At 51.0% G+C, this 23360-nt stretch overlaps 4 protein-coding genes across 4 annotated transcripts; 3 read left to right on the forward strand and 1 right to left on the reverse strand.

Annotated features, from left to right (window-relative positions):
• Window positions 1-382: 382 nt before the first annotated feature.
• On the forward strand, window positions 383-2299 carry LOC131208507 (dnaJ homolog shv). Its single transcript, XM_058201282.1, has 3 exons — window positions 383-716; window positions 787-1652; window positions 1720-2299. Exons 1-3 carry the CDS (start codon window positions 571-573, stop codon window positions 1782-1784), a joined length of 1077 nt encoding a protein of 358 aa, XP_058057265.1. The 5' UTR covers window positions 383-570; the 3' UTR covers window positions 1785-2299.
• Window positions 2300-5102: 2803 nt separating this feature from the next.
• LOC131210125 (uncharacterized) lies at window positions 5103-9557 on the forward strand. Its single transcript, XM_058203326.1, has 3 exons — window positions 5103-5202; window positions 7098-7897; window positions 7972-9557. The coding sequence occupies exons 1-3, from the start codon at window positions 5186-5188 to the stop codon at window positions 9240-9242; spliced, it is 2088 nt and encodes a 695-aa protein (XP_058059309.1). The 5' UTR covers window positions 5103-5185; the 3' UTR covers window positions 9243-9557.
• A 242-nt stretch (window positions 9558-9799) lies between these two features.
• LOC131210446 (rRNA-processing protein UTP23 homolog) lies at window positions 9800-10792 on the forward strand. Its single transcript, XM_058203696.1, has 2 exons — window positions 9800-9984; window positions 10047-10792. The coding sequence occupies exons 1-2, from the start codon at window positions 9865-9867 to the stop codon at window positions 10683-10685; spliced, it is 759 nt and encodes a 252-aa protein (XP_058059679.1). The 5' UTR covers window positions 9800-9864; the 3' UTR covers window positions 10686-10792.
• Window positions 10793-10874: 82 nt separating this feature from the next.
• Window positions 10875-17563, reverse strand: LOC131207845 (enhancer of mRNA-decapping protein 4 homolog). Its single transcript, XM_058200475.1, has 9 exons — window positions 17487-17563; window positions 17210-17415; window positions 15451-17130; window positions 14241-14795; window positions 13717-14052; window positions 12569-13653; window positions 12325-12490; window positions 11717-12254; window positions 10875-11636 (listed from the first exon to the last, which is right to left on the reverse strand). Exons 1-9 carry the CDS (start codon window positions 17561-17563, stop codon window positions 11447-11449), a joined length of 4833 nt encoding a protein of 1610 aa, XP_058056458.1. The 3' UTR covers window positions 10875-11446.
• Between the last annotated feature and the right edge of the window lie 5797 nt (window positions 17564-23360).

Below are 23360 nucleotides of genomic sequence, written 5' to 3' on the forward strand. Positions count from 1 at the left end.
TAGTTGATGCACGTTGGCCCACGGTGGCTGTTGATCGTTGGCTTAAAATCTGTTTAGTGTTTTACACGTGGTTCTAAAACCGAACCGCGTGCCAATCTAATATCGATCCGGGTAATGCCATTTTCGAAGGTTTGTTCGGAAGACTAGAAAATCGTGCAATGAAGCAACTGTGAATTGAGATAATCGTTTACTCTTTATTTTAAATGAAAACTACTCGCGCTCAGTGTTTCGCATACGCCTGATCACCCTGTGTTGGGTTTGCTCCGTTCTCCGCCAGGTGGCAGCAGCACGCGAGAAACGTCAGAATCTTTCGACCAATCAGCGTGCAACAGCAAATGCTCAACAATTCAACTCTCCGCGCTGTCACTCCGGACGGACGATAGCCCCGAAAGCCGACCACGGAGCCGAAAGACTGCGGAAACGAGGGCTGTTCCGGTGCCACGCTTTAGCAGAAAAATTGTGATCGAATCACTGATGGATTATTGAGTGAGCGCGCCCATTCCATTCTGCGAGCGACGACAAGCGAGGGAAACACAACGGCCACATAGTAACGTGCAATAAGAGAACACCATGCAGCCTTTCAGTTTTTTCTCTTCGCTGCTGCTCAGTGCATTGCTGTTGCTACTACTCGATGAAGCTTCGGCCGGTCGCGATTTCTACAACATTCTCGGCCTCCGGAAGACGGCCTCGAAGAACGAGGTGAAAAAGGCGTACAGGTAAGCGACCATTTCATGCGCGAATCTCTAGGAAACCCGACTGTGATGACGTGTATGTATCTACGCACAGAAAACTAGCGAAGGAACTGCACCCGGACAAGAACAAAGACGATCCGGATGCGTCGCAAAAATTCCAAGATCTTGGCGCCGCGTACGAGGTGCTATCGGACGATGACAAACGCAAACTGTACGATCGGTGCGGCGAAGAGTGCGTGAAGAAGGAGGGCATGATGGACAACCACGACCCGTTCGCGCAGTTTTTCGGTGACTTTGGGTTCGGTTTCGGTGGCCAGGAGCAGCGCGAAACGCCACGGGGAGCCAACATCGTGATGGACCTGCACGTGACGCTCGAGGAGCTGTACAGTGGGAACTTTGTGGAGATCACGCGCAACAAACCGGTGATGAAGCCGGCTTCCGGAACGCGCAAGTGCAACTGCCGGCAGGAGATGGTGACGCGCAACCTGGGCCCGGGACGGTTCCAGATGATGCAGCAGACGGTGTGCGACGAGTGCCCGAACGTGAAGCTGGTGAACGAGGAGCGCACGATCGAGATCGAGATCGAACCGGGCATGGAGGACGGACAAGAGACCCGGTTTTCGGGCGAAGGCGAACCGCACATGGACGGCGATCCGGGTGATTTGATTCTGAAGGTGAAAACGGTACCGCATCAAAGATTCGAGCGGCGCGGCGACGATCTGTACACAAACATCACCATCAGCCTTCAGGATGCGCTGACCGGTTTTACGCTAGACATTCTGCACTTGGACGGCCACAAGGTGGCGGTGACGCGGGAAAAGATCACCTGGCCGGGTGCGCGCATCCGGAAGAACGGCGAGGGTATGCCGAACTACGAGAACAATAACTTGCACGGCACGCTGTACATTACGTTTGACGTCGAGTTTCCGAAAGCACAGCTCAGCGACACGGAAAAGGAAGGTAAGTAGGGCCACCAACGACCATTCCCAATTGACATCGTTATACATGGTTGGTTCTCTTTTTCCAGACATTAAGAAACTCCTAAACCAACCCTCCAACAACCGTGTATACAATGGTCTGCGATATTCCTAACCACCCAAACGCGCGATAAGGTGGCAACAAGGGACCTCCTTAGTTAAGAGCCAAGAGACTCCCGGAACCATTCGGAAATAGCTCGATTAACGTACACTTAGGCCGACAACAAATTTATAGTTTATCAATACAAGCCCGGACGATGTGGCTTTCCAAAGTTCGCACAGACATGGCATTTCTTTCTGATCAACGTTTGTTCCGATTCTTTTATCCTCTCTGAATGGAAACTGTGCAGGAAGGGGCCGTTTTTGTGCCCTGCACAGGCGTAGGTGAAGTTGGGCAGCATATTTATTTGTTCGGTTTCGTCCGTCGAACTTCCCTGCTTTCCGATCCTTACTCAATCCTTCTTAAGCCTACGTTTCGTGTTTGTGTGGCGATTATGTAAATATGCGTTTGTTTAAGAAAGTAGCGCAATCCAATAAAAATTTCAACCTCAAACTGAACAACCGTAAATTACATTTCATTACGAATTGTTAAAGAAGTTCGGTCGATTGGTTGTTAATGGCGTTTTCAAATGAACTAATCCCAATGAAGCTAAAACAAAAATAGACTCAGTAAATATAATATGTAAAAAGGTTGCGAAAGTTGATGTTTTATCTAGAACCAGCAGTTCCCGGCACGCTTCGCCATGCCTCATTTCTCAATTACTCGGCGTTTCAGAGGATCGTACTTCCTGATGACGCATACGGTCGCTTCCCTTTCCGTCTCCAATTAAAACAAAATGAAAAAGGCAAAATAGGCAAATATAAAACAAAATTAAAAAATCCGACAAAACCGCAAAATCCGAAACCCGAAAAATCAGAAATTTTACTAGGGAAGCAGGATCGACAAGATCGGCAGCACAACCAGTGACTTGCATGCAATATTGCATGCGAAAAGCACTGCGTCAGGAGCGAGCAGAAGAGCGCCAGTGGCGTTTTCCCAAATGTTTTCCCTGAACCTTCCGATGGAAACTGATTTTCTTTCTTGTTTTACCGACGGACTACGGGTCTTGCCTTACTTTCCTTCCCCATTTCTTTCGGTGGTCAATTTCTTTCCAATTCCAGCGGAAATGACGAAAATTCTGAAGACGGTATTTGACGTTTCAAGAGAAAGAGTTTGGAATTTATTTCCACGGTCACAGGGTACAGGCCTAAGGGTCTTAAGGAGAAACAGTACAATGCACAGCCCTATCACCTCACAGCTGGCCCCACCAGGAGGCGGTCCGTAAAGGTACTTCTGTGGTGGCCGCACTTTGTTCGCCAAACCGATCTTTGAGCGACCGCCGATCGCCGGGGCTCAGCGATCCACGTCGCTCGGTGCTCGGTTGAGGAATCCCGTGTGTAACATCGTGCCCGATGCTCCTTGTCCACTGAGAAAGAAAAAACGAAATAAGAAATAGTATATAAGCGTAAGTTTTTCTCCGAATAAAACGATTCAACTCTTGGGGAAATAGACCATTGCGAAAAGCCCAAGCCGGCAAACAACTTTGTATAGTTTCAGGAGCCTCCACTCCACCAGAGTTTAAATTGTGTTTACATTACGCATGCAAATGATATGCCGAAGAGAGAGAGAGAGAGAGTAGATTGTCTCCGAATTGCTTCCCATCCGTTGGATCACGAGAATCGATGGAGGAGCTGAAAAGAAAATGTTAACTTTGTCACGTTTGGTGCCGCACGGAAAGTGTGAATAGGAACTCAATTACGACGACATAACGGTGGCCCGCTCATCCAGCTGCGAATCTGCAGTCCGGCCCGGAACGAATCGCCCGGAAATAAAATGGCAATTGCTGTTTGACTCCATCTCCGCGACGATGGGTTAGGCGGTGCGCGGTGAGGCGGTCTCAAGGATGCCCTCCGCACATGGGGTTGGTGTGCGTGGGGAGTCCATCGACCCAACACCACCACAACTCATCTGGCTGGTTGTTTTGAAAACAAAACGTTATCGTGGTTCGCGCCCCGTCCGCCTCCCCCGTCTCCTCCCCAGGGTGGTTAGTTCCGGTACACGAGAACACGACACTTCGTGCACGGTCGCCACGCGCGGCGCTCGCGAATGTTACCATGACAATCGTGGTCTGCTCTCGCTCGTTTCCTCTCTCTCTCTATTTCTGGTGGGGCTGTCTGATAAAAGGCTCGTGGCGCGAGCGATAAACGCCCGACTCACGGAGGCTGCACGAGGGGGGGATGATGCGATCAGCGCGCAGAATCCACGATGTTCCGGTTCGTGCGGGTTCATGGGCTGCGAATTCCGTCAGGAGCGACAGAGAGAGGGCCCACAACTCATGGCGCTTCGTACCGTAAGCTCTCGGGCCAACCCGTCGATCGTACCCTTCACTCTCGCTTTTCATTCCTACCTATTTTTGCTCGGGGTAGCTTCACGGTGGAGGCGCACGGTGGCCGCACGCCCTTCTATTCGATAAAAATCCTACGGAACGATGGTCCACTCTCCGCTGGAGTGGGCTCCACCGTTCAGTCGTTGCAGCAGGATCTCGACCGAATGTTGCCCCTGTTCGTGCACAGTCCGTCGCCAAGACTCGGGAGTATCTCGCAGCAGCACTGGTGTGGCCGCCACCTCTGGCATAAACTTTGGAGTGTAGCGGGCAACACATACTAAGCACGGCAGCAACTTTGCCTCCAGCATCGTGCCATGAAGTGCATGGCGACGGCGGTTGGCTTCGTAGGGTGAGAGTGAAAGTAGAGGATGGGCCTCTTCTATGTTAATCCATCGCTCGGTAGGAGGTTTCGGTTGAGTGTGGCGGAATGGGAAGTGAGCCCTTGTCACTGTGTGCCGTCCGTGGTCCGGGTCCTAATGTGAAGCTAATGGAGTGTGCACGCCTGTGATGGCTGCTCATGTCACGGACCAGTGTTCCGGGCGATGCAGTGTGGTGGAAACAACGCACGGATAACACGGTGGCACAGGCACTAGTGGAGAGGACACAGCTGCAGTGCACAGTGACTGAGAAAAGGCTCGAATGCGATAATCGAGCGCCGACTAATTGGCGTTTGCACGCATGAAGTGAGATGAAATCGTATTGAAAAAGGCATCGAACAAACCACTTGGTTGCCTGAGGCAGGACCATCCGTGGTGGGAGTGCCTACGGCAACTGATCCGCGAGTTGAACCGAGATAAGATCGCGTCGAAATCCAATCAAAAAGCGATACCTGGAGGGCCCTACGCCTGAATTTTCATTTTAATTCTCGAAACCAACCCTCGCAAACATGTTGTAGTAATAAATCAGCAACGATTACTTCCAAGGCCCGAAAGGGTAGCGCGAACATAATTTCGTAAACTTTTTTTTTTCACCCGTTCCGTGAACTTTGAGTGGAAGCACGAAGCAACGGCAAGTAGTGGCGAAACATAGTAAAACCCATCTCTCGGTCGGTTCTCCACGACAACCGGCCGTGGCGTCTTCCGGCTAAAGGATGGCTGAGAAAACAAGGTAAGCAGATAAGCTTCTGGTGCGCCGAGAGCCGGGTCTAACACACGAGAGAGAGAGATCAAGAGAACGAAAACCGTGGAAATCAAATCCAAAGTGCAAACATCTGGCGAGTCCGAGGTTGATGGATCGTCGCCCGCAGGGAAAGGAATTGACGGGTGTGCCTATGTCCTGTTGAAGGGTAATAAACTCGTTACGTTACTCGGAACGGTCTTCTGGGACTCCTTGGTCCTTTTTGTGCGACGGTGGCAAAAATTACGCTTCGGTACAGCGCAACCGTACGTTTCAATTCGCATAAATGGCCCATAAATCCAAATCGTGTTGGTGAAAAGGGGTGATTTGAGCCACCCGACCATTAATCCAGTAATGCAGGGAAAGGTTATCAATTGGTCGAACACAGAAGATGTATTATATTATCCTTCGCGCTTCAATCCAGTGTTCAAAGGTGCCTAAGGTGCAGCACATCAAAGTATCGTGCCATCGATGAAGTCGGAACGAATCCGTGTTTCTGGCCGAGAACTGATAGCTCAAGGACATTCTTGGAAAATCAAGCGCTGCTCAATAATGGTTTTGTCGGTCGAAATCAATAAATGGTTTTCACGGATTGCTCGACCATAGTGGAGGTAATCACTAGACCCAACCCGAATGTAGGACACAGCTAGCACAAAGCTGGTCTTATGATTGATTAAAATCTGCTTGTTTCGATTGTCGCCAGCGTATCCGATTCGTCTTCCTTCATTGTTGGCGGTTCACCTGGATTGACCGGCAGAGGCTTGACGAATCGACCGCACCGAGCGAGTGTCAAGATCATTATCTTATGCAACCATCTTCGATGGGGCCTCTTAGGCCGTCCTGAGCACAGAAAGCAGTAGGTTCAGTGGGGCAGGTGTTAATCAACCGTCTTGCTACCACCTGGTGTGTTCCCACCGCCAACGCTCATTTGGCCGGCTACGGCTTAGCAGTTCATTATTTTCAATTCCTGTCATCTGACTAGTGGCGCCGAGAATTGAATTTATAATTGGTTTTATTAATTAGGAAAGAATTGCATCTTCCATCCGAGCTCCCGAGGACGAGGTAGCCACCGGGCAATAAACGGATTTATAGCCAGCAGGAACGACAGAAGAAGGTGCTTATGTAGGGCACAGAAACCGGGCCCAGCTCCCTGGCACCAGCAGGGAACTCTGCCCGAGGTTATCGCTACAAAGTGCTCTACACACATCGCTTCGTATGGAGGAAAACAAAAAGGGCACAAAAGCCATTTGTCGTGGGGGCAGGATTCTCAAAACCGGGCCGGGAAAGCCAGAGAACCGAAAACATGAAACCGGAACATGCCTTGGACCGGGTCCAAGTGGGAAAAGTTTACTGATTTATTTGCCAAGGGGCCGGTGGCTGCGTACTTGAACATAGTTTATCAGTCCAAGTCGGCTCGGTTCGGAAGTTGCCAACGGACCAAAAACTAGCAGCTTGGCTCGTCGAACCGAGAGCAATTGGAAAGCGGAAGAGTTCCTGGAGTTGGGTCTGGCGCCCGGGTCCACGCTGGAATGTAGAACTTTCGGGGAGGAACTTTTTTCTCCGTCCCCCAGCAACAAGGTCCCGGATGAGTTCGGTGACCGAAAATAAAAATCATTTATTCGTCCATGTGCGGCCGCGGTCATCTCGGACGGGGAATAATGCGGAAAGTTCAGTTCAGCTGGAGCCGTACCGTTTTGTATGGGCAAATTGGATTTGCCATCAGAAACTTGGTTTGGAAGTTTTACAAGGTTTGAGGTTCCCTTTCAAAGTGGATTTCGTACCACGTATAATTGTTGCGATGTAAGGAGTGAAAGGAGATGAAGCGTTGAAATGAAATCAAAACCAAACAGTCTTACCGCATCTGCTAAACAAGACTTCCGCTGCAGCTTCCCTCATTACAGAGCATCTATGCACAGCTACAACAAGCCGCTCCTGTCCACCGATCGTCGGATGGGTCCGATTCGCAAGAAGAAAACTCCCTTCAAGGTGCTACTGCTGATGGGGACCGTCTTTGCTTGCCTGCTGTACGCGATCGAGCGACCCTTCTGGTGGGACTACGATGCCCTGGAGGCCCCGCTCTGGAACGAGGCGCTGGAGACGCGGTTGGACGAGCAGCACTTCAACTACAACGGGTCGTACTTCGTGAACACGCCCGGCTGCAAGATGCCCAGCTTTCCGGTGTCCAACGAGCACATCCAGAAGTATGTCGAACGCCCGGACGCGATTGACTGCGTGCCGGCGCTGCTGCAGTCCGACGAGCGATGGTTGTGGTTCCGGTTGCGCGAGGAGGACATCGAGCGCCACTACAACGTCACGAACGCCAGCCTCATACAGTGCTGCGCGCATCCCTTCGAACGCTTGACGGACGACGAGGAGCACCAGGTGGGGAACGAAAGTTGCTTCGATTATCCGGAGCGGATCGATGTGAAGGGCTCCGAGTTTGTCATGGTTAGCTGCCGGCATCCGGCGCTAAAGGACCCGTTCTATTTCTATCGGGACTACTTTGCTTTCGTCCCGCGGAAACCAGCCGTCGAGGACAGGATAAGGGCGCTGCGGCAATCGAAAACTGGTGGTGATGCGGGCCGAAAACTGAATGTTATGATTCTGGGGATAGATGCAGTGTCGAGGCTGAATCTGCACCGGCAGATGAATCAAACGATGGACTACGTGTTAAACACCCTGAACGGTAGGTATGCGCCGAACTAATCCGTAACGGCCAACGTGTACTAATTGAACCAAGTTCCTCGGTTTCTCGCCCAGGTATCGAGATGTTTGGTTACAATAAGGTGGGGGACAACACGTTCCCCAATATGGTGCCCGCTCTGACAGGGCTCGACGTGGACGAACTGAGTGCGGCCTGTCTGCCGAACGCGAGCAGCACCTTCGACTTGTGCCAGTTCGTGTGGAACAAGTTCAGCGCGGCAGGCTACCGGACGGTGTACGCGGAGGACAGCACAGCGATGGGAACGTTCAACTACGGCAAGAAGGGCTTCCGGCAGCAGCCGACCGACTACTATCTGCGCAGCTTTTTCCGCCAGATGGAGTCGAGTGTGGGCTACAACAAGAAACTGAACGCCAAACTGTGCCTCGGTGGCCGCAGCCCCACGAGTGTACTGTTGGACTACGCCCGGAAGGTGATCAAAACGTTCGGCAGCGAAGAGCCCGTGTTTTCCTTGCTGTGGGGCGTCGGCATGACGCACGACTTTTTCAACAATCCGTCGCTGATCGATGAAGACTACCGGAAACTGTTGGAGTTTATGGCCGACGAGGAACAGCGCGACTACCTTAACCGCACGGTGTTGATCCTAATGAGTGACCACGGCATTCGGTGGGGCTCGTTCCGCAACACGTACCAGGGAATGATGGAAGAGCGGCAACCATTTTTGATATTCATCCTTCCGCCGTGGTTCGCCGTACGCTTTCCGGTAGCGTTCCGAAATCTGCGAAGGAACCGTTTACGATTGACAACGCACTTTGATCTGTACGAGACGCTGAAGGACTTCCTCGATCTAGAGAATCCCGGAGTGGAGGACGACTCCGTGAGGGAGCGGACAAACGAGCTATACTCCACCAGACCCATCCCCCGGGGGATCAGTTTGTTGCTTCCGGTGCCAACGACGCGCACCTGCGAGGATGCGGGCATTGTGTCGCACTGGTGCACCTGTCACGATCACAAGGCGTTGACGAAGAATGACCACCAGGTGATACAGGCGGCCCGGTTTGCAGTGGACCGAGTAAACCAGCTGCTGCTCGACTACCCGCAGTGCAGCGTGCTACATCTGAATTCGATCGAGGACGCGAGTGTCGGTATGTCGCCGGAGAACATAACGGCCAATCACAAGTTCAGCGACATCAGCGTACGGTTCGTAACGAAGCCGGGCGAGGGTGAATTTGAAGCCACGGTGCGCATTGATTCCAACAACGACAGCTTCTTCTTAACAGGCACGGTAAGCCGAACGAACTTGTACGGGAAGCAGAGCTACTGCGTCGACGACTATCGGTTAAAGTTGTACTGCTTCTGTGGTTTGTGAACGGGAGAAGCATATCAAACACCACGTTACCAAATTGCCAAAGTAGATCCATTTGGAAGCAAAGTTTCCACATAATACAGGGGGGATACCAGTGGCGGAGGAAGTATACAAATCAAGCTTAATCAAAAGACCCAGGGTTACATGTTGACGCATAACGTCGCACTCTGTTTCGGTCCCGTTACATATCACACAGGCCCGTAACAGAGCGACGGAAGGAGGTGCAACATTCAAAAATGGGTACCAGTAAACCCCTTTTTGTTTCGTTGTCCTACTTTTGCAATGTGCTTCCGTTTTATCCGTGACCTATGCGGACTTATACCAATAAACGTAAATTTTTTTTATACAAAACAGGTGCAAGTACAATCTTTTTTGATAAAAGGAGTTGGTTCGCGGAAATAGAAAGGATTGTGGTTGTTTGTCGAATTCGCGTTTTGCGCCAGAAATAAGCAAAGGCGAAACGTCAGCGACTACTCAAAATGACAGCGGGATGTCGATGAAACGAGTTTCGTCGAAAAACGGGTGACAAGTACACCAAACACGCATTGTTATGATTCTGAAGTGTAAATTCGTTTCGCTCGGTTAGGGTTTTTTTCACCCGAAATCCCATCGTCCATCGGTCAGGATGAAAATCACGAAACATAAGAAAACGCGAAAGTATATGAGCTTCTACATAAACAATTTCGGGTTTCGCGAGCCACTGCTCTGCCTCATTGATGGAAGCTTCTGCCATGCGGCGTACAAGGTACGGAAAAGAAAAACGCATCTAACCGAAACAGGCGAACTAATGTCTCGGAAACATCCTAGATCCGGTTACAGGTTGAAGAGCAGCTGAAAAAGTACTTCCAGTGCGAGGTGAAACCGATCGTGACGGCCTGTATCATCACGGAGACGGACAACCTTGGGGCCGGATTCGTCGGAACCAGTCAGCTGTTGAAACGATTCCTCGTGCACCGGTGTGGTCACGAAAAGCGGCCGATCAGTGGCTCCTCCTGTATCAAGGCCATCTCGCAAACCAGCCGCTACATCGTGGCGACCCAAGATCGCGCGCTACAGGAGTGGATTCGCTCGAAACCGACCATCCCGCTGTTCTACCTGCACAACAGTTCCGTGCCAACGTTGGTGCAACCGTCCGAAGCCAATCGCAAGGCTGCCGCCGAAGGGCAACGCAATCGGGTCGAAGTGCGCACGCTAGACCACGAAACGCTCACCGGATTGAAAAAGAAAGAGGGCCTCGCAGAGGCTACCGGGCCGATCGTGCGGAAAAAGAAACGGCCCAAAAACCCTAATCCACTTTCGTGCAAAAAATCAAAAAAGAAGAAAGAAGCGCCCAACGGCGCCGGCGGCCCGTCGGTCACTGAGGGTAAAGTAACGAAGAAAAGTAGGAAACGTATCAAATTGCCCAAACATGTGGTTGAGCAACTCAAAAGTAGTGTAGGCAAATAAACTGAATAATTAAACAGAACCGTTGGTCTGAAGTCATGTTTATTGCTCATTGCACGAGGATGCCGTTAGAAAACTGTTAGTTTTCTGTCTTCAACCCGAACGTTTAATGAAACAACGAAAAACCTTTAGACCTCGAAATATGATTTATTCTTGTGTCAGGTGTGAGAAAGAAAAACTAAAATACAAGATAATTATAGCACGTTTCTAATGATGGATGAACATTATTGCTCTATCGTCTTGCTAAAGTCCTATTAAGTCGGAATAATACAAGTATATCGCGCTCGTTGGAAGACAGATAGGCAGACAGAGTGAGAGAAAGGATTGGTGAGTTGTCTGTCGATAAGCGCTTCTCCATAATAATCTCCTGCTCCACAGATTCATGCCGCTAGTCAAAGGGATTAAAATAATTGAAACACGAGAGAGAGGCCGGAAGATGGTAAAAGAATGAAGTCTGCTAAGTGGAGGTTCAAAATTGATACAAAATAGAGCAGGGTAGCAGAGAACGCTACCCATTCGTCGCGTCCAGTGCAGTCACAATGGCCCTATCGTCCGAGTTCCTAGCTTTGTTCGTTCAGTTACAAATGTGGTTTGATTGCGTGATTGCTTGTGGTTGAGAGTTGCTTGCCGATTTTGTTTTTCCTCGCCCGACGTTTCGCTCTCCGCCGAAGGGCCCGCCGGGATTTGGAATGCTATCAGGTGCCGTCAGTCTTGGGTTGCTGCAACTGCTGGTGCTGCTGCACTTGCTGCTACTTCACCAGATATCAAAATTGCTTGTAGCCCATGAATTGGACGGCACTAACCAGCATCTTGAGGCTGGTGCAGAGCGAGCTGCTCGGGTTGGCGCTCATGAACGCCTGCGAGTTGTTGATCAGCTCGAGCATCACCTTCGGTGAGTGTTCCTTCGTGACTGGATCCTGAAAGTCGAGACTGACGATCGCATCCGACAGATATCTGAAAACCAAGGGAAATAGTGCAAATAAGCGACACACATCAATCAACAGCTTCCCACCACAAGGTGTATCGTAACATACTTGTGCTTTAGGTCATTGTGGTTGGACATGTCGGCGGAGATTTGTTGTATCAGCGACAGTAGCACCGTTTGCTCGAGCGTGCACGGATTAAACACCTGCTTGTAGTCGGCCCGGTCAAGCACGAACTCTACCAGGCTGAGATCGTTCGATAGGAGCGCTTTGTGGAAGGCCTTGTTGATCTGACCGCCGGCGAGATACTGACGGATCTGCTCCTGAACGTCGACGTTGTTAGGTGCGGGCGTCTGTGCCTGCGAGCGCACCGCTGACAGGACGGAATCCTCGAGGGAGGACGCTTGTGCTTCGAATCCTTTCTCGATTTCCTGTCGAATGTTATCGCGGATCGTCTTGAGCAATGGCGTGTGCATCACCTTCAAATCCTTTTCGATGCTCTCGCGCAACGATTGCAGGGCGGTGGCCGTCACACGTTCGCCATCAGCAGCCAGCTTTTCCGGTAGGACACGCACTTTTTCCACCAGGTCGACAGCTTGTCCTTGGAAACGTATCATACGCATAAGGTGGAAGTCGATTCGACGCAGGACTGTAAAATGCAGACAGAGCATTGGCATGGGCAACAGTAGGATCAATCGAACGACATGAAAGATACTTACACCCTGTAATGCCGACCGTAAAGGCTTCGTTCAGTTGACGAAACAGTTCCTGGGAGGACTTTTCGTACCCCGGAAGCATGATGTCTCGAAGGGATGCCTGATATATTTGCTCCTGATTGGTTTGCATTCCCTTCTGGACCGACGTGGACAGTGCATCCAAGATGGGCTAAAAGTAATCACAAATACGGGTAAAGCATTGTAGTGTTGTCCGTAACCCCTTTGCACTAAGATAGTTTCCCCATACCGGACTGAGGATTGTCTCTTGCACCGCATCCTTTATCACGGCTGCATTTGAGCGCAGTTTTGCCATTGCCAGCATCTGTTGCATACCATCAATCTTGGCCGTGATTGGCGGTAAAACGAACCCTTGTATGTCCTTCAACAGTGCTGCCCTGAACTGCTCCGGTATCCGCTCGGGCATTCCCGCCTTTGGCAACCGATTCTCGAGCGTACCCACAATCTGCGCCAGCAGCACTGTAAACACGGAGCGCAGCTGCTCCTCGGTACGGTGCGCCTGCTGCTGGCAGAAGGCTATCAACTGCGTTTCGATGGCCTTCGGCAGGGTCTGCTGGAGACGATTGGTCGCCGCTTGGTAACGACGGTGATCGTCATTTTTGCCCTTCTTGAGCGCTTCGATCTGCGTGTTGAGCTGTTCGATTTGGCGCGATTGAAGCAACAGCAGCTCCATCATGCGATCCATTTTACCGCTGAGCGCAGTCAGTTGAGGGGTCGTGTCGATCGCAACGGCAGCAGGTGTTGGTGGGGGCGCATGTGGCAGAGCAATTGCTTCACTTTCCACCGCCAAATGCGTGTCCGGATTCGAAACCTCCTTCGGTACAGTCGTTGGCCAGAAATCGGGCTGCGGTGGCCGGGCGTCCAACGTACTCTCGCGCACCGGTGACGACCGATTGATCGTCTCTTTTGCCATGGGTTTTGCTTTTTCCTCCTTCGATGAGACAACGCCGGAAGTATTGGCAGCATTCTTCAAAACGCCCACCATTGCCGCTTCCTTCTCATTGCCGTCACCGGTTCCATCAGTTTGGTCACTCCTATTACACGCCAAAGTCTTCTCATTTTCCACCTCGACCTCCTGCTCGTCATCGTAGCTAGCAACCAGCATACTTTCGTCCTCATCGCCATCGTCGTCCGCATTCAGCTCCTCGTCGGGGCTGGTGTCCTGCCGGTCGGAGCACATGTACTGGAACAGTTCGTCCACCATGCTGGTGCCACCTTTGGTCGACATGATCTGTTGCACCTCGCGACTAGGACTGGACCCACCGCTCGCCAACATTTCCACCGACGGCATCGGCGGTACAATCGGAGTGTCTGCAAGTACGAAACGGGGAATCATTTATACCATTCCCATTCCGCTCCTATTGTGCCCCCTTTTACCTTTGACGCCGCTTTCCGACATTACTTCACCGTTGGTGGCCGATTTGCGTAGCTTACTGGGGACCGTGAGACCACCGCTCTTTGTCTCTTCTGTGGCCGCCCTACTGTTGACCATGTTGACGAACGCCTCCAGAGCATTTGCGGTCGGTGGTGCAACTCCGCCCGCAGTGGTCGCTGTCGTCGTCTTGGCCACCCTCTGGCTGTCGGTCGCCTCAATCAACTCCACGACTTTGGGTTGCGCTGGATGCAGATGCTGCTGTTGTTTGGTGGCATTCGCCAGCATAAAAAGTGTACTGAGTACGCTCGGGTTGACCGTCTCGTCGGATTTATTTTTTTCTGCAATTTCAAAACAAACGGACGGAAAGTATTAAAAACCCAATCCACCAGCCCACAAGCACAGTGACGCAAGACAAAGACACGTGGAGACGGTCAACACAAACAGGAGAAAACCAACAACGTGTAAGGGACACAAATTGGAAGGCAATAAGGCATTCTTGGGTTGGCGAGAAGGATAGTGACGCTACCTCGAACCGTCGCTGGTTCCGCCTCATCTAGGGTCAGTATTTTCGAAAAATGCTCTACGGTCAGCATAGTGCTCGAAGCGTTCAGCATGACGTTGCCACCGCTGGGAACTCTTTTATGTTTTATCTTCTGCTCGCTGGGTACCCCATTGGACAGAGCAGCTACAGCGACCCGTTGCTGCCGGTCGGAATCGCCAGCATCGGAACATCCGATTGCCTTTTCTTCTATGCCTTCCTCCTGAACGTCTTCCTCCACGTCATCCGGATCGTCCGTGGTGTTGGCTATACGTTCGGAACCGGCAATCGATGCGATGCTAGTATTGCCACCGCCCTCTTCTTCCTCTTCCTCCTCTTCCTCATCGTCGCTCGTACAACCGTCACTGCCACTGGCATCGGTCGTACTGGTGGCCGACGAATTGTTATTGCCGCAGGGAGTCATAAGGCCCGCAGCAGCACTGGCGGCAGTATTTTGATCGGTCTTAACCGCCAGCTGATCGTACTGGCCTCCTCGGAGTGCGCCACGGTCCGCGTAGGATTGTATCCAATTGGCAGGTCGCTCTGCGGGATAGGAGAACAACGGCGGACAAAGCTCAGTTCGATGCCGAAAGCCCATGAAAGAAGGCTCAAATCCGAGAGCGTTGCCAAAAAAACGAACAGAAGTATCGCAAAATACAAAACACCGCCGTTGTGTCGCTGAAGCTACGCGGCCACAGTGGTCGGTGTTGCGTTTTAAAGAAGCCTTTTTTGAGGTAAATAATAAAATGCTCTCTAAAAATACACAAGAAAATCAACACGGGAAACATCTACCGTAACATCAAACATGCAATGAGAGGAGAAAAGAGGTCAGGGACAGTCACACAATCTACAGATCACACGATCGGCTACGGAGGTAAGAGATAGATTTAACTTCGCCATAGCAAACGAGCATCAATGCCTCGCTAATCCGCTTGACTCGGTCAAACGAGTACGTGGAAATAAATACATTGTACTCGTACTAAAGAAATAATGATATTTGAAGATATTGGACTATCAAACGATACATAAAAATACAGCATAACTCAGAAAGGACATTTTGAAGAGGCTACAGTACCATTTTCAGGGGAAACACACCACAAGGAACGGAATTGGGAAATTGAGCAAACGAACGACGAACAAACACGTTCGGACACAACCGTAACTAAATGGTCCGTGCAACCCTGTTGAGTGTACTTACCAGACGAAGCACCTCCGGTAGTCGGTGTGCTGAACGAATCCGGTGTCATGAGGTTCACTTTATTGACCATGGCTGGTGTGGTCGATACGATGCCCGTGCCACCGTTGGGTGTGGTGTCGACCGATGATGACAAATCCGTCTGAACCCGGATCGCTTCGTTGAGCTTTTTGACTGCCGCAACCATTGTGCGCTCGAAGGTATCGCGCTGCTGGTCAGCATCTCTCCCACTGTCCTTCTTCTTGCCACCTTCGCCGTTTTCGTCTTCGTCGTCTTCTCTGCTACTGCCACTAGCAGGACTCTCTTTGCTGGACGAAGCTGGCACCGTTACACCTTTCGCTCTATCGTCGTCTTCGGATAGGTTGCCCTCTAATTCTCCGGCGACTTCTTCTTCATCTTCTTCCGCCACTGCTTCATCACTGTTGCCTGCCATTGCCGACTCGGTATCGGCCACTTCCTCCGGTACCGCATTATACACCAGCTTGCAGTTTTGCAGACTGTTCGGTTGCAGAAGGAACATACGCAACACGACGCTGCTCTGCACGTTCCGATCCTCGTCGTCATCGTCCATCATGCGCATCAGGTAAGCGTCGCCGAACTTTTGCGTCCGCACCGTAGCGTAGAGGATACTGAAGCACAGAATGGGTGTCGAAACCGGGTACTCGGCGATCGACACGATGTGGGGCCGCTGAAGGGCCATCTGTTCGAGCGTTTTCGGTACGGCCACTTTCCCCCGCAGGCTAGAGGTGCCCGATTTCGATTGCGACACCAGTGCTCGATGCTGCTGAGGATCGTGCAGATTGGCCACACCCTTGCGTATCTGCATCACGTACAGCTGACGGTTGCTCATGTCGGAAAGCACGAGGTAGGTGGATGCGAGGTCAATTTCCGCCCGCAGATTGAGCGGTGCTTGATTGGGCGAGCCAGCCGTAAGGCGCACTGTCTGCAGGCACTCCCAGGACTCGCAACACCACAGCTTGATTTCCGTGTTGTTTTCCGCGCACGTGATCGCGTGCTTCCAGAGCGTATTATCGTCCACCGTTTCGGTGTAGTCGTCGAGAAAGAAGAAGCTGTTGAGCACCTTGCCATCGTGCGGTTTCCACTCATGCAGGCAGCGCGGCGTGTAGTCGTTCGAATGTTGATACACCTGATAGAAGCGTATGAGCCCATCCGCCGAGCTGAGCGCGAGTGTCGTGCCGTCTGCCGACAACACACTGCCCGTGATGGTTGCCTCGCCGTCGGTTGCCTTAAATCCAGCCTCGTTCAACATCCAGGCGGACAAGTTGGTCGGATCACCGGCCGCCTTCGCCAGCGTGCTGACGCTATAGCACTGAAAGGTGGAACCCCGAGTCCACACCAGCAGCTGACTGGCGAAATCGTCCACCTCGTCCTCGGGCTCACGCAGATACGGACACCAACTGATCCGATCGCACACCGGAACGTGCCCCTCGAGCGGATCGTTGATCTTGACCTTCAGCGTGGTCGTTAGCTTTTTGTCCTGTAGCTGTACGTGGTGCACGTGCAGAGCGGTCGGTTCGATGATGCCCAGGAGGCAATCGGGGGTTGACGTGTGGGCAAACTGGATGTCCAGCACCTCGCCGGACATACCCTTGATCAGCACTCGATCGCACGCCTGCAGGTGCACCACCCGCACCATTCCTTCGCTCTTCGAGTGCTTCGTCACTGCAGAGGGGGAAAGTTTGAGAAATTCGAATAACAACCTTCGGAAAGAAGCTTTCCACTGGGACCGCTGGCCGCTTACCTTTGATAGCGTACGCCATCACATCCCGCTCCTTGTGGCAGGCAATCAGCCGACCGGGATAGTTTTTCTGCTCCCATTTGTAATCTACCATATTTATCAGCTTGATCTTCGAGCTGCCACGGTCATGTGTACCGCCGCTGCACACCACTTTGATGCTCTTGTCGGACGTCTTGAACGAATGCTGTCGTTCATCCGCACTGAACGTGCTGAAGAGGAACAAGATCAAGAAGAGAGCGTGAGAGATTCGCCACCGGCCTGGTGTCTACCTGGGTCTTACAATGTCGTTCGTTTGCTTCCTTTCGTCGCCGGCGACGCACCGGTCGCCGCCTTCTTTGATACTGCCTTGGTTTCCATTCCGACCACGTTCGGTTCGCTGAGTACGGTAATGCTGTTGCTGCGTCGTCGTTCGTCCAGCGCACTGCTGCTGGCGGTGATGTGTTTATCGAAAACCGAAAAGCACTTTCGCAAACAAAAGCGTTGCAAAAACCGAGCCAACTGAACTGTGCTGATGATGGCAAAAATTAGCATAGCATCGCGGATCCTTCCGTTGGCCAGCAGCACACAATCGTGAAACACTGGAACACTGTGAACGCTTTCTGCGAAAGGAAACCTGTTCGCACCCGTGAATTCACAAAACGATGAAGCGAGGCGAAACAATCTGCTTCAAAACGGCAAACAAGCAATGGCTAGCTGCTAGCTTCTCGAGACAGGTCGTGATGATGCGCTTCTTTCATTCGTCCCACGGCGCGGGGGTAACAAACCGGCTTCGCAGACGACTCCTCAGAGGTGCTCAGACTACGAGCGAATTAGATTCGCGTGTTGGGGTTGAAAACTAGCGCCTCGAACACGAACCGAACGGAAACGTAACAATCTGGGTTGTTTGTAATTTACTTAATTTACCCCACTAGCACCGAGCGGTCGGGACGCTTCACTCTTTCGGGGACTTGCCTTTAAAAATTTCGCTGCAAAAAGTGATGAGCAGCGCTGTCATTTTGTCCCTAGCCCTAACGGGAGAGAGATAGCTGACGCTAGAGCGAGAAGGATTTCGAACTTTCGAACTTTGCGTTCTCGGTCTCTATTTTCTGGCCCGAACTCACTTGTCAAAATTGCGTTTGAAATTGAAAATATGGGTATGAATACCCTCCGAATATCCTCCAAGGCGAGTAAACGACGAATAAAGATCATTAGAAATATTAATACAATAACTATGTTCTGAATATATTTTATATATAATTATAATTGGACTTGAAAAATTGTCAATCGTCAAAACGTCAATTCAAAACCTTGATTCGAACATTTCGCGCCGAACGCCAAGCTGCTGTCAAACCGTGGTGGGTATCTGGGGGGCTACATGAGGCGTAAAGACTAGCGTAAAATTAATTTGTAATGTCAAACTGGGGGGCTACATGAGGTGTTCCGTAATGATTTTGACATTAACGATTAATGCCAAACTGTTTACGCCTCGGCCAAAACATATACTTTTTTACAGCGCCGCAGCAGTTTGGCATTAATCATTAATGTCAAAATCATTACGTTACGCTTGATGTAGCCCCGCAGAAACGTTTTTACGTTCGTGTTTTTGGTCCGAGAAAATAGAAATAGAAGAGAAATAAATTGATTTCTGAATATTTTTTTTCTGATTTTTTAGATTTTGTTGCTATACCAGCAAATAAGAAGTTAAATTATCCTCTGTTTGTAAGCAAAGCGTATGAAAAAAGTAATTACGCTCGGGTTTACGTCTCGGCCGACCCGTAAACGTTTTGACAAAGGCGCAGCAGTTTGGCATTAATCTGTAATGTCAAAAACATTACGTTACGCCTCATGTAGCCCCCCCGTATGAGCTTGTAAATCTACTGTTTGAATCGGTTCGAAATTTCGGTTGGAATCGTGAATCGATTCGAAACGACAGTCATTACTTTAAATACTGTTCATTCGATTCTCCTTGATTTCGATTATCCTGGCGCGTGCAGACATACTTATAAGTTCTTGACAACAGCTGAAGTGATTTAATTTTGGCTTGGCCTATTCAACCACAGGTACGAATTGTGTGAATTATTCACGATAGTAGGGCCTGCAGGATACCGCGCTGTAACAGCAACGCCAACCGTCAGTCGATCGGCAGAACCAATCAGGGCTTTTGTTGGAGCCATCACTGGAAACCATGGATACAACCGGTGGTGGTCGGGAAATTGTTTGGGAAGTGCAAAACGTAATACGCGCGTATTCACCATCCAGCCTAGTCGCGCGGGCTCCTTGGTTCTCGTAAAGTAGTAAATGTAATTAGCATGTCCAGCGGAGCGCAGCCATTGCGAGGAGGGACGGAAAAAAATAACGACACCCAACAAATTGACGACAATAATGGTATGACGCACCACAACCTTTGAGGTGAAGAATGGCCCAAGAATCAACTGGCGCGACGACGGCACCCGTTCGTTACGGCCGCGTGTTCCAGTTTGCGGCCTGACAACTCCACCAGCGGTTCTAATTGACGATAGGACGTGAACAAAATCGGGTACTCTGTTCGGTGCGCCAAGTTCCACGCCCTAGCCCCACACAAGATTGATTATATTTCCAGTTTAAGTACAGATGAAGTGGCGGTGACTCGAGTTAGTGAATATAAAATTTGGTGATCCAGGGACTGGTACGAAAAAGAGTTGTCCTCAGTGCAATGCGAGCTGGTGAGTTGATAAGAAGCCAAGGCACGCGCACGTCGCGCTCCAAAAGCAGCTGCACTAATGTAATGTAAATGGCAAAGTTGGTACACCTTCTCCGGAGCTGCTGCAACCGATTTGGCCGGAAGCGAGTTGCCGGCGCAATGTGTGGTGGCAAATATTTGCATTTTTCAGTTCAGTGAACTCCCAGTGTTCGTGTTGTGGTGACGGTCGTTAAGACGCAATAAATCGAGCGGTTCCCGCTGGGCCCACCATTCCGTTGCATGTTGGCACGATGGTGCACCTGTACCAGGCGACGCCGGTCGAGACGCCGGGGCCCCCCAAGGCCGGGAACTTTTTCCACAGTTTCCGGTCACTGTTTTTACGCCGTCAGTCGCCCAAGCCCACGGACGTTAGCCCACCAAAGCCATCAACGGCCACCGCCGGGGACAGTACTGAAAGGCGCCTCTCGCCAAAAGCACCCATCGCTGCTCCGGAACCGTCCAGTGAACCGTCCTCCTTGGTGCTCCCAGGACCCAAAGGGACCTCCAGCAGTGCCACCGACGTCAGCTCACCGCCTGCACCGCCCACGGTTGGCTATCGAACGGTAACGATTCACCTGCCGCACCACAGCGACAATCGCTACGACATCCGACGCGCTTCCTCGCCTACGGCCAAACGTCGCAAGGAGAGCCACAAGCGTGACACAAGCGTGAAACTGAAAGCCGTGAAGCGGCGCTCCTTCGGCAAACGCATCAACAACCTGTGGAGCAACTTTGGTCTGCTGCGGAGCTCGGAGAAGATCGTGGAGTTCGCCAACGGGCAAGGTGAGTCACGCCCACGCCCGTTGTCTAGCGGGGAGGCATCTCATTAAGGTCCATTTAATTTTCGGCCACGGTTTCACACCTCAAACTGGGCGTCTCCATTGGGTGTGGACCCGATCACTCCGGTTCGCGTTTTTTTTTCTCGCCATTTTTCGCACGAAACATACTGGCACAGTTGCGTGGCCGGGCGCCTGATTGATTGGGAGTGGAGAGTTTATGTTTATTTGCACCCGCGTGGAGGGTATTATTAGAACATTTGGGCGCAGCTCACGCTCTATATCCTGGCTCGCTGTCTGTCGGAATCGATAACGGTGTGATATCAGCCACGACGGCCAAAACCATAAACAGTTCATATGGGGTGTTTCGTCCTCGTTATAGTCTCGTCTAGCGTGTTGCTAATAAATGGCGCAGCGAATGTAGCGCTTACCGAAGCGCTCAAGGAATGTTGTGATAATTTGATTGCTCAATATTGGTGGTACCTGCGTGCTAATTGTGATGGCCCTCAGTTACAACGCAAAAGGTGAACATATTTTTGCACTGTTTTGCTCTTTTAAAACATTCCTTGTTCACGAAAGCTAGTGGCCCAATTTTGGGTGATCGAAATAGATACAATTGTGTTTTCGGTTCCTTCCAGCCAAAGTAAATTGACTCCATCTTGTCCATCTTCCGTGCTTGTCGCTAGGCTCCAGTGAACAATATATACTAAGAAACCTTATCAGCTGAGTCACAGAGGAACAATACGTTCCTTATGACATATGTACACCTTTTTCGTAAATGGAATCAAAACAAAACTATGCACAAAAGTGTCGATATCCGCTCTTGTCTTGTTTTGTCATTGCGAACATAGCATGCCTCGCTCGGCTGTAAAGAGCGTTTTCAACAGCTTCCTCGATCAATTGTCAGTCAATATTTAGCCGGTTTCCGTGGTGGTTAGCGAAAGGACAATTTAAAATCGAAGCGTACGATCAAAGTGATTAATCGAAACACGAGATTTTTCATCAAATATCTCCTGAAAGGCGTAAGCGTTCCATCCTTATGGTTAAATCGTGAGCAAATGATAATATAGTTCACAGTTTATAACTCGCCCAATCTAAACGACGAGAAAAAAGTAGTGTAAAAACAGTCCTACAGCCCCCAACGCATTACTTCAAGCCTGAGCAATCAAGAAAATTACATTAAAGAGTGCCAACGAAAAATTACCATTGTTCAGAACCACGGTATTACCCTATTTAGCCACATGCCATTAAGGAAAGGTAGCTCAGAAGTGAAATGCGGGTAAAAACATCAATATTGTGCTGAAAGACTGCAATCGTGTAAATGTTTCACTACACCACTGTCTCTGTTATGCTCTAATGCCTGCAATGTTATGCTGTCCATCCATAAGTTTTCGTCTTTTCCTTTCTGTGCAGTGGTCAATATTTCCACCCATCTGACAGTCCCGAGGCGCGGCCACCTAATGGCGCCGTGTTATGAAATACTTCCCAAATACCACTTCCCATCCTTTATTCCCGACATCGAACGGCCACTATTTTTACCGCCGCATCGTTAGAGGGTGCGCTTCCAACGTTGCACTGTTTACCGTCGTAGGGCCAAACACAAACCGAACCCGCACCACACGTGCCTCGGTTGACCTGGAAAACAGGTGAAAAGCCCGAGTTGCCCTGCCTTCTGCGCGTTTGTGTTGTTGATGCCGTTCGTCAACCTTCAATTACTCCCCAAGGCGTTCGGCTAGGGCGGGTTGCGATGCGATAATGAGGTCCTTTGGGACGCCCTCGGAGCGCATTTGGGGACAACACCCAAATGCCAAGGCTCGTGGTGCTGGGCCGAGGCGAGGAGTTCATTTTGGTCACCGCTTACCACGCCACCGTGAACTCACCACGGCACGGCGCTGTGGTGAGTTTCTTCGTTGGCGATGGGAAACGATGACGAACATACCCCTTTTTCTGGCCACGGGTCCCGCGATGCCCGGCCGGGGTCCGAAGGCTGCTTCCGTCGGGCGGACCACGAGCCCATGCTGTCAGTTGCTTCGCCGATGTTGTTGAACTCGTACGTTGCGCCTCTCACGGTCGCGGGTTGCGTGGTGTGTGTTGTGCCGGTTTTATGTGAACGTGAGGATCGCGCGCGATCTACGAGAATCGCAAGCGATCGGAAGGCTCCCAGCGCGTTCGAGAAAACCTGTCCGACGGGTCTTGGATTGGATGGTGTGTTGTAATGCGCGCTCTAGAGATTGTAATCGCATGCACATCGGTTTCCAAGTTCTCACAGAACCTGCGTCATCCGCGGGTGCCTCCGGAAAGTCATCTCTCGGTGATCACGTTCGCCTGAGCTGCATTCTGTCGCACTGGGGTACGCCGCTCAAGAAACCCATCAAGCTAGCACCAAATTAATGACTTTTCTGTCAACAACGGTCGTAACCGGTGGACCCGCGAATGGCCGCCGGCGTGGGACGTACTAATTATTGAGTTCTCCGTTTGATGGTCGCCCCGGATCTGTGGAATGTGTCGCGCGGGACTAAGTCAACCGCCAGCTAGAGAGAGACAGCGAGAGTGAAATTTCCTCGAAAATAAATGTCACCGAGAGGCCGAGAGGCTGGTGTCCGGGGTGTAAGTGTTCCGGGAGTGCGCACACCTATTTTAAGTCACAACAGCTACGACGATCATCGTCAAGCGATGAAAT

Source organism: Anopheles bellator, chromosome 2 (genome assembly GCF_943735745.2).
Source record: "Anopheles bellator chromosome 2, idAnoBellAS_SP24_06.2, whole genome shotgun sequence".
In the NCBI taxonomy this organism is placed as follows: domain Eukaryota; kingdom Metazoa; phylum Arthropoda; class Insecta; order Diptera; family Culicidae; genus Anopheles; species Anopheles bellator.